Source organism: Acipenser ruthenus, chromosome 1 (assembly GCF_902713425.1).
Source record: "Acipenser ruthenus chromosome 1, fAciRut3.2 maternal haplotype, whole genome shotgun sequence".
NCBI lineage: Eukaryota > Metazoa > Chordata > Actinopteri > Acipenseriformes > Acipenseridae > Acipenser > Acipenser ruthenus.
The window spans coordinates 58296283-58312875 of record NC_081189.1 but is presented as its reverse complement, the minus strand read 5'-3'; the positions used below and the strand labels follow the sequence as shown (position 1 = coordinate 58312875).

General features: G+C 37.8%; 1 protein-coding gene across 2 annotated transcripts in view; it reads right to left on the bottom strand.

Moving 5' to 3' along the window:
- LOC117420540 (SLAIN motif-containing protein 2-like) overlaps positions 1-16593 on the bottom strand; it is a 35766-nt gene that overhangs the window by 17745 nt on the left and 1428 nt on the right. For both annotated transcript variants that reach the window (XM_034033993.3, XM_034033994.3), the window contains exons 2-5: positions 11773-11921; positions 5518-5688; positions 4977-5138; positions 4362-4721 (exon numbers count right to left, since the gene is read on the bottom strand). In XM_034033993.3, coding sequence (XP_033889884.2) covers positions 4362-4721; positions 4977-5138; positions 5518-5688; positions 11773-11921 — 842 coding nt within the window. The remainder of the gene's footprint in view (positions 1-4361; positions 4722-4976; positions 5139-5517; positions 5689-11772; positions 11922-16593) is intronic.

Genomic DNA, 16593 nt, shown 5'->3' with positions numbered 1-16593 from the left:
ACTTCAACATCCACCTCTCCAACCCTAACCACTCTGCTGGATTTATTAGACAGCTCACACATTCCGGAGCTGTCACCAGAGGCCAGCACAAACCCTGTACAGCACTGCACTTGTATCACAAATAACTGTATTTGCACCACAAGCACTAATTGACGCACTAACTGACTTTTTGTGTTTTGTGTTTCGTGTGGGTGTACAACAGGACTATTATTTCGGGACAAACATGGGGATTACAAACTAAATAATACACGCTGCTGTATTACTTCCCATCATTATTGTTTACTGTTTGTTTTGCCATCAGGCACTGGACATACAAACCCATTAAACAACTTTGCACCTGGATTATAATTGTCTGTCTGTTCATTGATCACTTGCACCTGCACACTGTTAACCACTTTGCCACACGCCCCCACTTCTCTTGGGCAGGGTCAGCACCGCTTCCTTACTTCATGTGTAGAATATATATATATATATATATATATATATATATATATATATATATATATATATATATATATATATATATACACAGACATGCTCAAATTTGTTGGTACCCTTACAGCTCATTGAAATAATGCTTCATTCCTCCTGAAAAGTGATGAAATTAAAAGCTATTTTATCATGTATACTTGCATGCCTTTGGTATGTCATAGAATAAAGCAAAGAAGCTGTGAAAAGAGATGAATTATTGCTTATTCTACAAAGATATTCTAAAATGGCCTGGACACATTTGTTGGTACCCCTTAGAAAAGATAATAAATAATTGGATTATAGTGATATTTCAAACTAATTCGTTTCTTTAATTAGTATCACACATGTCTCCAATCTTGTAATCAGTCATTCAGCCTATTTAAATGGAGAAAAGTAGTCACTGTGCTGTTTGGTATCATTGTGTGCACCACACTGAACATGGACCAGAGAAAGCAAAGGAGAGAGTTGTCTGAGGAGATCAGAAAGAAAATAATAGACAAGCATGGTAAAGGTAAAGGCTACAAGACCATCTCCAAGCAGCTTGATGTTCCTGTGACAACAGTTGCAAATATTATTAAGAAGTTTAAGGTCCATGGAACTGTAGCCAACCTCCCTGGGCGCGGCCGCAAGAGGAAAATCGACCCCAGATTGAACAGAAGGATAGTGCGAATGGTAGAAAAAGAACCAAGGATAACTGCCAAAGAGATACAAGCTGAACTCCAAGGTGAAGGTACGTCAGTTTCTGATCGCACCATCCGTCGCTTTTTGAGCGAAAGTGGGCTCCATGGAAGAAGACCCAGGAGGACTCCACTTTTGACAGAAAAACATAAAAAAGCCAGACTGGAATTTGCTAAAATGCATATTGACAAGCCACAATCCTTCTGGAAGAATGTCCTTTGGACAGATGAGTCAAAACTGGAGCTTTTTGGCAAGTCACATCAGCTCTATGTTCACAGATGAAAAAATGAAGCTTTCAAAGAAAAGAACACCATACCTACAGTGAAACATGGAGGAGGCTCGGTTATCTTTTGGGGCTGCTTTGCTGCGCCTGGCATAGGGTGCCTTGAATCTGTGCAGGGCACAATGAAATCTCAAGACTAGCAAGGCATTCTGGAGCAAAACGTACTGCCCAGTGTCAGAAAGCTCTGTCTCAGTCGCAGGTCATGGGTCCTCCAACAGGATAATGACCCAAAACACACAGCTAAAAGCACCCAAGAATGGATAAGAACAAAACATTGGACTATTCTGAAGTGGCCTTCTATGAGTCCTGATCTGAATCCTATCGAACATCTATGGAAAGAGCTGAAACTTGCAGTCTGGAGAAGGCACCCATCAAACCTGAGACAGCTGGAGCAGTTTGCTCAGGAAGAGTGGGCCAAACTACCTGTTAACAGGTGCAGAAGTCTCATTGAGAGCTACAGAAAACGTTTGATTGCAGTGATTGCCTCTAAAGGTTGTGCAACAAAATATTAGGTTAGCGGTCCCATCATTTTTGTCCATGCCATTTTCATTTGTTTTATTATTTACAATATTATGTTGAATAAAAAATCAAAAGCAAAGTCTGATTTCTATTAAATATGGAATAAACAATGGTGGATGCCAATTACTTTTGTCAGTTTCAAGTTATTTCAGAGAAAATTGTGCATTCTTCGTTTTTTGTGGAGGGGTACCAACAAATTTGAGCACGTCTGTATATCCTGCCTCTAGGCAGCTTATTCTGATTTATTTTTTTTAAAGAAGGTAAAATAAAACAAAGATGCAATTCTTTTTTTGTAATTGTTTTAAACTACAGTATCTGTATCATACAGCACTCTCTACTATCAATGTAAATAAATAGATAAATAAAAGAAATGAAATGGGCACCTGGATACCTGAAACTACTGTATTTCATTATTGCAAAAAAACAACATACAATGTATACTTAAAGAAATAATTTTCTGAAACTTAAAATATTTTTACAACATGAATTTCACAAATGTGAAAATAACTAGTTCATAAATGACTTTGTATTATTCACCAACATAAGTTTCTTAGGGTACCTGTGGTGAACGGAAAGTGAATATAGAATTATTTCAGTAGAAAATATGTTTCCAATACTTGTCATATTTTACAGCCCCTCCTATTGTTGTGATGGTCTATTTTGATGCACACAGTGTTTAAACCACAACAAGCTTCGCAATGCGATATGACAGCGTATTGATTTCTGCAATTGTTGCCTACATGAAGCAGTCGTTTGCACGCAGATATACAAATATCGTGGATTAAGAGAATAATTCCAACACAATACTATGGTACATGTATGAGTCGTTATTGTTAGACTACAGTAGTTTAACCTCTTCAGGCAGCCAGGGTGATGATTCAGTAATTTTCCAGATTTGCACGGTGCTGTACAGCCGCTTTTTAAGGTTACTGGTCATTCAATCTTCCATTTAGTCATATCAAGTGTCATTGTATTGTAATAAGTTAGATATGGTAGTAACACAGCAAACCTGCATGAAAATACAACGTTCTGTTACTGGCGTGACGATGCTCTGGGAAAAAAAAAAACAATTGAGCATCCCAAGAAAAGTTCTCGGGACACTGTTCCAAAAGTGGGAATGTCCTGAAAAAACAGGATGTCTGGTCACTATAACTAAAACCATGGTCTCTGGATCTACACCTAAATTGCACATGTTAATTAATCTTGCTGTTGAATCAAACAATGGCACTAGTCTTGAAACTGTAACATAATATGAATATTAGTTTATGGCTTGATTCAGTGCTAAAATTTGGAATACAATATTGAACATCTGGTACGGAAATGCAGAGTTAATTTTGGTTCTCTATACAGACACAGGTGGTTCAAGGTCGTTTCAAACAATATTACCTTTAATAGACAATGCTGTTTCAGTATACATCAGCGCATCCCATACAGTTCTGAGAAAGTTGGTTCACATCTATAATAATATAATAATGCTGCAAGATGTACTCTTTATGAGACTTTAGGCCAGGGTTCAGTCTGGGGAATAGGAGGCACACTCATATTTTTGTGTTTAGTTTATACAGTCTGCACTGGACTAGTTTATATTGCTCCATACCTTACCTCCCTGTTACACAGACAAGTAACTCTTCCTATGCACCAAGATCAAATGATGTGCTTACTTTTAAAATCTCAAAATCTAATACAGACCAAAGTGCCTTTGAAACATAAAATATTGCCTCTTCACAATACCTTTTTAAAATCACTCATACAAAATACGGACTATGACAAGAATCACATAATTTGGAATGGTTTACTTTTTTATGCTTTTATTTTGTATTACTGTTTTTATCCTGTTTAAATTATTTGTCTTTTTTTGCCATTGATTTTATTATAATGTCATTTCTTGCTGCCTTCACTTGCCAGGACCCACTTGAAATTAAATGTATATCCTGGTTAAATAACAAGCTTTTGAATTTGTGTAGCTAGGGCTACCCATCTCTACTCTTGCTGAACCACAAGGGCACACTGCAGTAAACTCACTCTTGATAAATCCTGCCTGTTGGGACAAAGGTAATGAAGTTATGCTAATGAGAAGTATGAAATGCTTTCAAATGCCTTGGTTTTTACACTTTTAAGTTGTGTTTGTGTATTTTAGCACATTAAATGATACCAGTGCACAGCAAGGGTAAATGCAGGGATAGAAATAAGTATCCCATTATATAGAAGATTGATCCACTCCCGGTTTTATTAATTTTGAACTGTGTATAATTGTGTTTACTGTGAAATCTGGAATGTAAGAAAATGCTACCCAATGGGAGTCTTATTTCCATTCCTGATTTGCATATTGTGTTCAAGTACCATGACAAGCCCAGGACTCCAATGTAAGCCCCACTGAAGTTGCAGCTGTACTCAGATTCAGGGTGCCTACCTTCGTTCTTGACAGAACTAGTCTGTATGTCAGGGGCATGTCCTTGTAAGGAGAGGCGTGGTTGCTGCAACCGGCTGATGCCTGGCTGTGGAGAGGCACGGCTGTACTCTAGGGACCGTGCCGGGGAGCGGGAACGTGGGGAGTTGCGGGGGGAGTGTCGGGGAGATGGACGTGGGGAGTGTCGGGGTGACGGGGAGAAGCGATTGATGGGGGTGTGGAAGGCGGGGTGGACGGCCTCCTCTTCGTCTTCCAGGCTGTGGGCGTCTAGCTCCTGGTCACTGTAGGTGCCTCGCCGGAGGGAGTGACAAGAGGAGCCTGAACTACGACGTGATGCTGTGGCAGCATACTCCTGCCTGAGACCTGAAGAGTAAAGGAGAGAGGAAGAGCTGTTCAACAGGATTACGCAATTTGGGCTTTCCAAAGACCAGTTTAGTCATTTTTTTGCTAATTATGAGAAACTAAAGATGGTACAAGCTGCAGTTTAAGAACACATTTATTGTTGCATTTGAAGGAAACATAATGGGCTGTATTTCAGCCCCTTATGTGTTTTCTGCATAGCACATACCACATAATGAGCACACAGTTTCACAATGAGACAACACTGCCACTACTCACTTTCCTCCTGCATTCTTGCTAGAATCTGCACGTCTGTGACGTCGTTCAGCTTGTACCCGGACCCAACCGAATCCTCGTCCATCTCCGAGGTGCTCAGCTCACTGTCCACCGAGGACTGAGGACTGATGGGAGGGTTCCTTTCAGTAGAGCTTTTGTAATTACCTCAATTAACAAAAAAAGTGGGTGTTAAAAACAACATTAATTCAATACTGACTGACATTTGTGAATACAGATACCCGTTCTTCCTCAAGAACATCCTAGCTATGTTATTAAAATGTTCATAAAGGCAGGTAAGGCCAGGGTTTTATGGCAAGACAACAGTACACCAAAGAGGATCCCAGTTAGTGGAAGATCCAATACTGATAGGTTACAGTGGGGATTGTGACTAGGAATTACTTTATTCACCTTTGTAAGGTTCTGTTGGAATCTTCCTTCCCAACCAGATTTTTTTTTTTCTTTAAACCTCAGTTTATGTAGCTACAGTATCTAGACAAGTACAGTAAATGCAACATATAAATCAGGCTATTCAGCACTGAGGTACCTGAACTGCCTGGCAACACCAGCTGCTTCACAATGGGAATCCTCAGTGGGGTGGAGGAAGGGGAGTTGAAGCCGCTGCTGTACGGGCTATTCCCTGTGTTGGGACTGTAAGGGCTCGAGTAACCAGCTGTTGTGTTGTATGAACTGCCATAGAGACTTCTCCTCTTGTTTGCTACAACAAAAAAAACAAAAATAATAATTTGCTTCTAACAGTGATAAATAATGGACCAGAAGCGCCCTCAATTTATTAATTAGCTTTATCAGGCCAGAAGGATTTAAGATAGATTAATATACTGGTGGACAGTTTAAGAGTGAGCCAGGGTGTAGTTCAGATTTCATAAAACAATTATTGTAATTAAGCAATAATTCACGACAGGGTGTGTGTTATGAGATATCACCACGCCTTGAGTGCTTTGTGAGGCACGAGACGAAGTGGCTCTTTGGTATACCAGATGTCTTCCTTGTCAAGGCATTGTTGTGGCACATGGTGTGGGTGAACGTACAGGGCTGGGGTATCAGGCGGAAGTTTAGTCAAGTACTTTGTAAGCAACTTTATTGGGCAGTGTGTCAGTAGGGTTCTTTGTTTGTTTCTTTAATAACATTTCAATATGCTGAGGAGGAATAGCATTGTGTTTTTTTTGTTTTGTATTTCCCAGCTCTCAGTATTTTTCTTATGTTTCCAATTAATACATTGTTGGATGTTGTTAAGACTGTATCTGCCATGATATTTATACAGTGGCTTAGTGGTGGTTAGTTTAAAGGGTACATAAGGACCTTTTTATTTTATTGTGTTACACGTTCCCATGTGTTGCTATAACTGTTTACCTAAGGTGTGTGTGTGTGTATTGTTTAACATTTTATTTTGACCACTTTTTAAACTTGTAAATTGCATTCCCTGTCTGTTTTTAAATCAATGTCAATGTTTTTTTCAGTTAGCCAGTCCCGGAAAACTTTCATAGCCCACTTTGTCGGGCGCTTGGCGCTTTCCTCAGTTGTATTCATTTCCTGGTTGTCCAAATCTGCTTCATTTACCTCAGCATGGTGACATCTTAACATTTTTGTTTCTTTATCAATGTTTTCAGCTGCGGAACGTTTGTAGTTAATCTCAGGGTGACTCAAGTGGTTTCTATTAGTAATTAATAGTTAGTAATTTTACACAGACAAGGGAACGCCTAAAAAGTTCTTGCAATACAGGCTTATAAAAAATATTAGGCTACATATACAAACTAAATAGTGACCTTTTCCTGTCTGTGCTTGCATGACTGTACAGTCTTCCCCACCTGCTCTGAAAACCAAGCACGGAAGAAAAAGTGCCTCATTAGTCTTGGAATGCATTCTGGTTTGAATAATTTAGGAATCAAATGTCCAATGTCATACATATTTACCCAAAACAAACAATAGGAAAAATATATACCCTGCCTCCCCAAGATGAATATGGAAATTCACTGGGGTAAAGTAAGTCCAACGCAACTTATTCTTTACTCCTGGGATATTTTTCTATTTTAACGTGTTACATATTGTAAGGTCTTGCTGTGATATAAAGGCACACACACACAGGAGCCATGGCCACGCCTCCTGCTGCTATGTTGTCTTTGCCTGCGTTCAGAGCAATATAATGGCTTTTATTACTTTTTGAAAAAACGAATGACTATCCGATCAAATATTTAAATTATGAATAATATCCAAACATAAAAGTCTTGTGTTCGTCCCAGCACTAATTTAAATATTTCTGCTTTTGAGGAGTTAAGGATTGTAAATGGTTACCTCTGCTGTGGATAAATCAATGCCTTCCTTTAACTGGCAACAAACTATGAAAGCAATCCTGAACCCTAATAACATCTAAATAGTACATTCATGTGATTTTTCACACAAGCTTTCAAGATCAGACAGTTTTCTTGATCATAAGAGAAACAATGGTGGAAAGGAGGATGACCAGTAAGCGGTGGAAAACAATTCGTATAGGAACACATCATCTGGAATCACAGTAGGGTCTACAGTAGGGGTGAGACTATTCATTGTGTATCGATGCATGTTGTAACATGGAAAAGAGAAATAACAGCAGATATTACTCTGCTTGGTTTAATGATCTGTCTGTTTACAGCACACATTCCATGCACTTGAGTGACTAAATTCACAAATCTCCTATGCGGTGTTAGTTCATAAGGATTAGCAGAGGAAGTGGGAGGGAGTGGTAAGGTCATCTGAAGTTGCATATTAACCAATGGCACCGTCTCCAACGAACAACTGCTGGCAGCTGGAGGGAAAAAAAACTGACACACCCAAGATAATAAACACAACAATAGCTGGTTAACATAAATGGTCATTTCTTGCTGGCAAGCCATTTTCAAAGCTACCTCAGCACATGACATATAGTCACATCTTTTGAACACATCCCAGTTGGGGTGCAAAGACACTACTTTCATTTCTGTGTATGTGTGTGCATTAAGAAACCTGAACCTTTCTGCTTCATGTTTAAGTATCTCACTCAGATCATGCAACAACATGGGCGGACATTCTTAACCATTTTACAATTCTCTTGTTATAGCAAGAAGGAATAAATCCTGAACTCTCTCTCCCCCTGTAATCTCACACACCTCCAACACCCAGTCTGTCTGGGGAAACAGGGTAAGATCTGGTTACTTTGAATTTCAAAGGACCCTTTGAAATTCAGGCTTTGGCTGGGTGGGGGGGGGGGGGGGGCACGTAAAAATACCAACACCAATTAACAGGTCGCTTTACCATTGGTTACATACCAGAAACTGCCCTGTGTTAAGGGGTATTTAACATCTTGTAAAGTCATAATAACTTGGAAATCTGTCTGTTCTGTACTTTGGACATGTTTCCCTGCATGTATTACAATAAACCTATTATTAACTGAAGAAAAGGACTTTGTGCATTTTCTTAACAAACATCGGAACTCACTTTTTAAAATCAACATCAATGCATAGCGATACTTTACAACATGATACACCTTCGTGTATTGCGCGACACAAGCTTGAAATGAGTAGCTAATATGCCACATTTACTAAACTGTAAATCATGAAAGAAAAGGTCTTGGTTGTCTGAATGTAAACTCCACTTAATCCTAGACATACTCCATTGTGCAATGTGCCGGCCAGCCGCTTCCGGAATTTAAGCTGGAGTAGAGGAAAGAATGTTTTTTTTTCTGTATTCCATTGCTAGCAAGCAGGGAATACTGACACTGTACTAAAGGCTTCAGAACAATCGCTGCCTGGCCAATGGGAGTTGAGACAACTGTGATTCTGGCCAATGGGAGTGTAGAGGAGGCAGAGACAGCCTGCCTTGTTTGTTGTGGACAGAGAGGAATGAGGAAGCGAGCAGTGTCTAAAAACTTGCTAATTTTACTGAAGTTATTAGTTTTTGTATTTAAATGCCATATATTTATGTGTCTCTTTTTGTGGGAGAGCATTTTATTTCATATAAATAAATAGCTATGGTTTTTCTTTTTGGTTTTACCAGTTTTAATGTATTGCTCTCCTTTTAATGTTTCCTTATCATAACCTGGTGTAAATCTCTCTCTCTCTCTCTCTCTCTCTCTCTCTCTCTATTATAGATGACAAAACATATTGCATTTTTACATTTCTTACAAGTTTTCTTCAGTGCGCCCATATTGGTTGAATACTTTCTTTAAAGAAATGTGTTAATCCTGATGAAAATTACTTATTTAATACTAATTTTATCATTAATTTAAATCTAATAATTTAAATTATTTCTAAACCACATTTAAAAACAGCACAGTATAGAATAGTACACAAAATAAAATTATATACCTTAACTTGAAAAATACAAATGGTGCTAAAATAATAATAATAATAATAATAATAATAATAATAATAATAATAATAATAATAATAATAAAAGTCTTATAATAATCTACGGCGTTAAAGTTTAGTATGGTGCAATCAAAAACGCTCATGAACATTTAAATAAAAAATATCACATCTTAATGCTGAAAGACTTGATATTTAGATTTTTCTAAAGAAACACATGAACAAAGTTTGTACTTTAATAGTTATCAAACACATTGCTTAGTATTTTTTTCCCTCTCTCAGAAATGTGGTCAGGAGATTTGGTTAATTAAGTTAAATCTGATATCCCAGAAACTCTAGCTGACATACTGCTTTGTCTTTAAACTCAAACAAGTGCTACACTACTTAGTGGTAAATACATATAACTGATTTTCAACTGAATCTGTGTATAGATCTGAAATATTTTCAAGTCCATCAAGCAGAAATGAGTTTTTCATAAGTATCGCGTATACTAACCGTATCGTGGCTTGGGTATCGCGACACGTATCATATCGTAACCTCAGTGTATTGTCTCACCCCTAGTCTACAGTATTGTTTAATTATATAAACAGAACAGATCATAGTCAAATGATCCCCTCCATTTCTGAAACTACAGAAATAGTTTATTCCTATTAATACATTCCCAGTAACCTTGCTTTCCAGTGCTTTAACAGTCAGCCTAAACTGATGCCATAAATAATTTTTTTATTAAAAAATTGAAGGCTCTCGCACACACAATGTTGTTAAACACAGTATTCTCCGAAATAATGCAGTCACCTAAAGTCTCCTTTAGCAACAGCTTTATCCGACAGGCTTAAAAGGAGCACTGACAAATGTTCTCTCCAAAAATGTTGTACCATGGCAACTGCACACACTGATACCAAACAGTTATCCAACAGTCTACAGTAACTTACAGCAAAGCATTAGTGAAGAGTCTAAAAATACTAAGAGGCTAAACAAATAGGACTGCAAATAAATCCTCTGTCATGAAGGTAAAGTGACTCCATTACTAGTTCCACCAATACAGTTCTGGCATTTTGTTGAAACTGCATCAAAGTCTTCCTTTTACCTCAATCTTAAAGTACCCCAAGGGCACATCATTTAATGGCTATTATTTAGCTGGTAAATTACTACAATATTTTATTAAAAAAACTAAAACACTATTATTTAATTTGGTTATGTTCATGCTTTAATACAGGAAAGGCCTTTAGGAATCTGATTATATACTTCACTCCCCTACAGCTGATCTTTGTTCTATCAAGCAAGTACTGCACTTTATCATTAAAGGCAAAATAAACATGTTAGTACGCACAACATTTTAATAAGTTAGCTTATTCCATTTCAGAAACGTAACCTGTAAAACTGTTCAAAGGCAAATCAAAGTGAATATCTGTATACACAATTGATGTAGGCCTCTTTGTTATGCTATTGATGCCGTTATGAAATTGTAGGTTTAAACAGTGACACGTGTGGTTTTTACTTGGGGTGAGTCGGTATACCAGTTTGGTGGTTTAGGTACCTTTTTTTTGTGTGTGTGTTATTTTTGCGAATTAGTAATTTACACAACTAGGCCTATTTCTCCATTTTTAGTAAGCCTTCATTTTATAACTAGCATGATGTACTTCCTGTATAGCGTGATATTAAGGCTACCATGGTATTTTTTTGACGTGGACCATACCGTGGACATTTTATACTGGCACATCCCTAGTCTGTACAACATCAAAAGAATCTGCACACAGAACTAAAGGTCATCCTGTGAATAAATACAGCGCTCCGATGACATGAATCTACAGTGTGATATACTGCATACACATGTATGAAAGCCTCCACTATATAAACCAGTGGGGGATAAAAATAGAATATGAAAGTCTTCTTTTCAGGTAAAATCTTCATAAAAAAGAGGGTTCTAGGCTGTACAAGCCAATTTATTTCAAACTGTTAAATCCTTTTGACACTGCTAATCTGATATAGTTTTGGAGTAAGTATTTTTCATCCAAGATAGTAAAATATCTAGGTTGAATATATTGGCATGAGCACTGTAAACAAACCCAAAAACACGTAATAATGATTGAACAAAAATATTTTAGAATGAAGCCATCAGTATAATACATACATCAAAAATCAACCAAATAAGTGTCGTGTTTAATTCATACTTTTGGTGCCAATTTCAAATTAGGTTGTTTAAGTACTTGCTGCTTTTATGATCAGGAAATACCAGAAAAGTCAAGGGTTGTACCATATCAAATAATTAAAGGATGTGTCATTTTGTGTTTAATAAGGATAAAGATTATTTCATCACCACCTGGAACAAGACTAACACCTCAATATATTTCTGCATTTATTTACTCTCCAGGCACTTGTCAGAATTAAATTCGATCTATAAACCTGCCAATGTTTCTACTTTTAATGAACATATAAGGTATTGTAACCCAGAAACTGTACTGTACCTGACATGGTTTGTTCGAGCCTGTGTATTAATGATCTTTTTCTTGATTCTACATCAGGACTTGGATGATCCAGCACCTGTCTGCACCAGGCCAGTGGACTAACAGCCTTCCGCAATGAGGTGGGATTCTTCTTTGGTGATTGATGCAACCTAGAAAAAAAAAATATGATAAATCTCTCAAATGAGTTTAAAGACGTTTAACTCTGATTACTATTCCCTGAGCAAGTCTTCCTGGCACAAGAGAAACAATTAGGCCTAAGTCTCCCCTCTTTCATCCCTACTATAATGTATGATTATATTGTATGCATGATTCACATACTTTTTCAATTCATTGATGCAGTGGGGTGCAGTGTTACATAAAAAAAAAAACATGGAGCATCAAACTGACAGAAGGTACTCTAGAAATAATTCTACTAAATTATAAAAATGTACTAACAGAGGGGTAACATTGAAATAGTGGATATTTAAAAAAAGACAACATGTGCAGATCTGCCACCAGGGACAATACTAAAGTAGCCATCATGCCCAGAGCAGCAAACCCCTCGAAACGGGGTTGTTTGAATCGGTTAGAAGGGTCTCATTGAGGGAAGCACCCTTCTCAGTACAGTATGTTTGTGATATTAAAGAAAAATATATCAGAAATATATCTTATTACCCAAAAGGTGAAGCCAAGTTTATTTTAAAACCATTTTGGGGTGTAGCTACTTTATAATTATTTCCACATTTATTAAAGAAAAGGAACAGACAAAAAGTTCCAAAAAAAGTTATGACGCATAAAGGATATTACATGATATTAAGTTTAACAAGATACAAATGGAGACTTGTGCACTTTTACAGAATGTTTTGTTACAACAAAATGGTGGTTAAGAGCCATTACCATAAATAAGAACACTTCAGCAATGTATAATAGAACTTACATTAATGCCAATTGAAGAACCATACCAACTTAACAACTGTTTTCTGGTGTACTCCAAGTTTAAACTATACAGCACCTGGTATACTCTTTAAAAAATGCACAAGCACAACTACTTCAAAAGTCTTATATTTGTGTAACACATTTAACACACTTTAAAATTCTGCACTTCGAAATAAAAACCTACAGCAAGCATGTGAGTGACATTCATTTCCCAACACGGGCAGCCTTCGTACTGTAATCACCCCCGATTCTGATGCTCTCAAGTTTGATTTAAATGTTTATTTTCAGATTTGTGCATGCATTTTTGTCTTCACCAGCAGCCATATCTTTGGGACTGTTTTTTCTTAAGGTCTGGAGCTCAGGGTTATAGTAGTTAGTGAGCAGGAAAGAAATTAAAAACACACAGTACAAGGCTATTGTATCCTAGTACTTGCTTTATTTTGGGCCTTATCCTTTCCTAAGATGACTGCACTGTTAGTGGAACCCAGTCTTGAAGAGGCTTTAATGTGTAGCGGTTTTGAGAATTTCTTGTTGAATAAAACATTATTTAATTTACATGTCTAAGTTTAAAACAGGGTTTGAAATTAACAACCGCCAAACGCGGGTCTGTGGCGGGTAAATTTCACATTAACTGTTTTTGTACACTTAACATCGCTCGACTGTCATTGAACAGCAAGGCAACTGGCGATCATCGCTGTCGTGTCGCCGTGTAGCTTATACTTTCTACCGGCAATAGTCCTGCTCAAACTGCAGTCGCTGACAGTTCAAAACAACTTTGACCTCGTCGCTATAGTTATTACAACGCCAAAATGGATGACAGGTTGTTTGTCGAGGAGCTGCTCAGTGTTTGTTTGTCGAGAAGCTGCTCAGTGTTTATCCCTGCGTATATGCAGCCGATAGAGCCGATTATAAAGATCAGATAAAAAAGGAGAACGCATGAGTATCAATTGCTGAAGAAATGCAATCAACTTGTGAGTATTTTACCCTCACTGAAAGTGTAACCAGTGAAGTTTTAATTTTAATACAGCGGCTGCTGTTTTAAACACACTGTATAGTATATTACAAAGTTGCCCCAGATTCACCACGTTGTTATTATTAATATTATTACTGTGCTACAAGATATCCCCCCCCCCCCCCCCCCCAATATAGGATAGTACGTCCAATATCTTCTGTTGTTATTATTTTGCGTGCTACAAACTCTGAAAAGGGGATTCAAATGATTGCTAGTAAACTGTAATGCAACCACTTTTAAATAAAATAAACTCTTATTTGGTATTTACGATGAAGAAGGATAGGATTTTGTCACGGAGGCCATAGAAATCGTGAACATAACTCAGTGAAATCTTGGAAATGGACGTAAAAACCCATTTGATTAGGCACTGCCTTTATTTCCTTTAAAATGCAGTATGTCATGCACTGAAAATTGTTTGGTTGTGTATGCACACAGCATTTACGTGTAGCTGTGTAGGTCAGCAAATGAGATTTGTATTAGCTGAGCAAGCATGTAAATGAACAGATCGTATGTTACTGTAAACTCTCGGTTGTGATCTTCACATACATACAGTGCTTGTTAATTTATTTTTTGAAACAAGGAATCCATTTTATAGAAAGAAGGCAGCTGCAAGAGAAAATAAAAGATGCAAAGTTCCTGTCAGTGATGTCAGATGGTTCAACCGATAGCGCTGTCATAGAAGCGGAGCTAGTACATGTATGATTCTGCCAGAAAGGGCTGGTGACTGTGCAGTGTGTGTGCATGCAGTCTGTGGAGAGGGCAGATGCCCAACACATCTCAGAAGCTATATCTTCACAAATGAGGCAGATTGTTTTGTCGTCACCCCCCGGAACGATGTTGGCCTTTAAAATGTCTGTGTGGCCGGTGGATTTTTCCATCCACTAACCATGGTGGCTAGTGCATGGAAAAGTGCATTTCAAGCACTGTTAAAATAACCATTTATGTTTACAACTGATCTAGAAAGCCATTTTTTGTTTTCTAAGTTCAGAAGCAATAAGTTAAAGCTACACTGAGAGGAATGCCATTATCTCTCCAAAAAGTGTGAACTTGACTTTAATGAATTCAAGCCTTTTGAATTACAATCTTGAATAGTCTCCTTTATCCCAGCCTGCTCCACCAGCTGCCTACCAGCAGTGTTCATGTTCATAGCACATTGACTGATGAATAATGCTACTGTTGGTACACAGCCAGGTCAGCTGAAAAGCCAAGACCACAAGGTTGTTACATTTTGTGCTAATTGATCTCTCGCTTGCAGTGTCACACAGAATGTAAGTGACTAAAGCTCAAAAAGCTCTCACTTTTTTTTTGGTTAAAAGATGCTGTGATCTTCAACAGCCAAAATATTTCCAAGGTTAGGATTCTCACAGTAATTGAGAACACAGATATATCTTATGACTGGCACTGTAGTTTACGGCTTCTGATAATTTCTGCAGACAACAATGCATCATAGACTGTAATTAGATACACGTCCCCCCTTTACTTTATTTAGATTTACAACACCCCAAGCACCACAAACCAGTTGGGGAGTCAAACCACTTTTTGAAGCCACTGTATTAAATAGAAATCAGTTTTTTTTCTATGCATTGAAAGCTCTGAACTTTGTTTCAGTGACAAGAATTCTGTTCTCCTCACCTCACCAAGGTTATCCGAGTCCTGTGGTGCACATTGGACTTTCAAACGCAATCACACATACTTGAATGTATAGCAATTAAACTGTGAGCTCTGTTAATGAAAGGCCCCAGTGCTCCAGGTAAGCTGCAAACTGGGTGTTTTACGTATTCAAAAAATATGAATTATGCATGATATTTAAATGTAATGCGTACAAATATGCATAACAATTTTGCTGTACATCTTCAGTTTGCATGTTATGAAGCTTCTTGTATTTCGCTGGTTCCTGACATCTCAATAGTCAATTGTTAATACACTGCTAGCCGTAGCTAAAGAATGCCTGGGCTGGACCAGGGCCAGCTGTGTTTATACTAGACAAAAAGACCCAAGCAGTCACAGAGTCGGCATAAAAGTGGCTAGTGTAAGCAGGGTAATACTGTACTAATCAGCTTGTCCTGATGTGGTCCTGTCCGAGCAATATGCTTTCTATTCTAGAACACGATGACAAGAAATTGGGACACGCACAAAGTAGTAATATGGCCAAGTGATTTAGGACAAGGGCAAGGAATTTTAGTTTCAAATCCAAGCTCTGATTCACTGTGACCCTACAGTAGATGACTTTTGCATTGCACAAAGCTTCAGTGAACCGCTGAGAACAAGCAGATTCTACAAGCAGTTACACAACCAACAATTATTTTAGCAACAAGCACCAAGTACCTTGATAGAAGTATTTGTACTGCAAATTCGATAATATTTTTTATTCCACACTTCTGTCTGATAATGTTTTATCTTATCTATCCCTTTCATCCATTACTTTAGTCACCTGATAGAGACTTTAAAACTAACACTGATACAAACCTTCCAACCAACCATGCAGTTGTGACTTGATGGCTAAACAAGCCAACTCATTAAACAGCTTGCTGTTACTGTTGCTAAGGAACCTTTATTGTTATTTGTTGTGCTGGTTTTTAGTATTAGATGGTGAGTAGCCTCTGCTAACTGGCTTGCACACCACTACTAAACCAAGATTGCTCCCTCAATGAGCTCACTATCTCAGGGAAACCAAAATTAATATCCTGTTCTGCCTAAAGGCTGTGATATTCCTTGTCAGTAAGGTCAGGAGAAGACTGAAAATGATTTTTTTTTTGGTCCAATAGATGGCTCTTGAGTGAAGTGACTGGTGCAGTGAAAATATAAATAAACAATCACATTTTACTTTAGTCAGCACTTTGAATAGAAACATACAGGCCTCTGGGAATCGTCTGAACTAGGTCTTTACTAGTGAA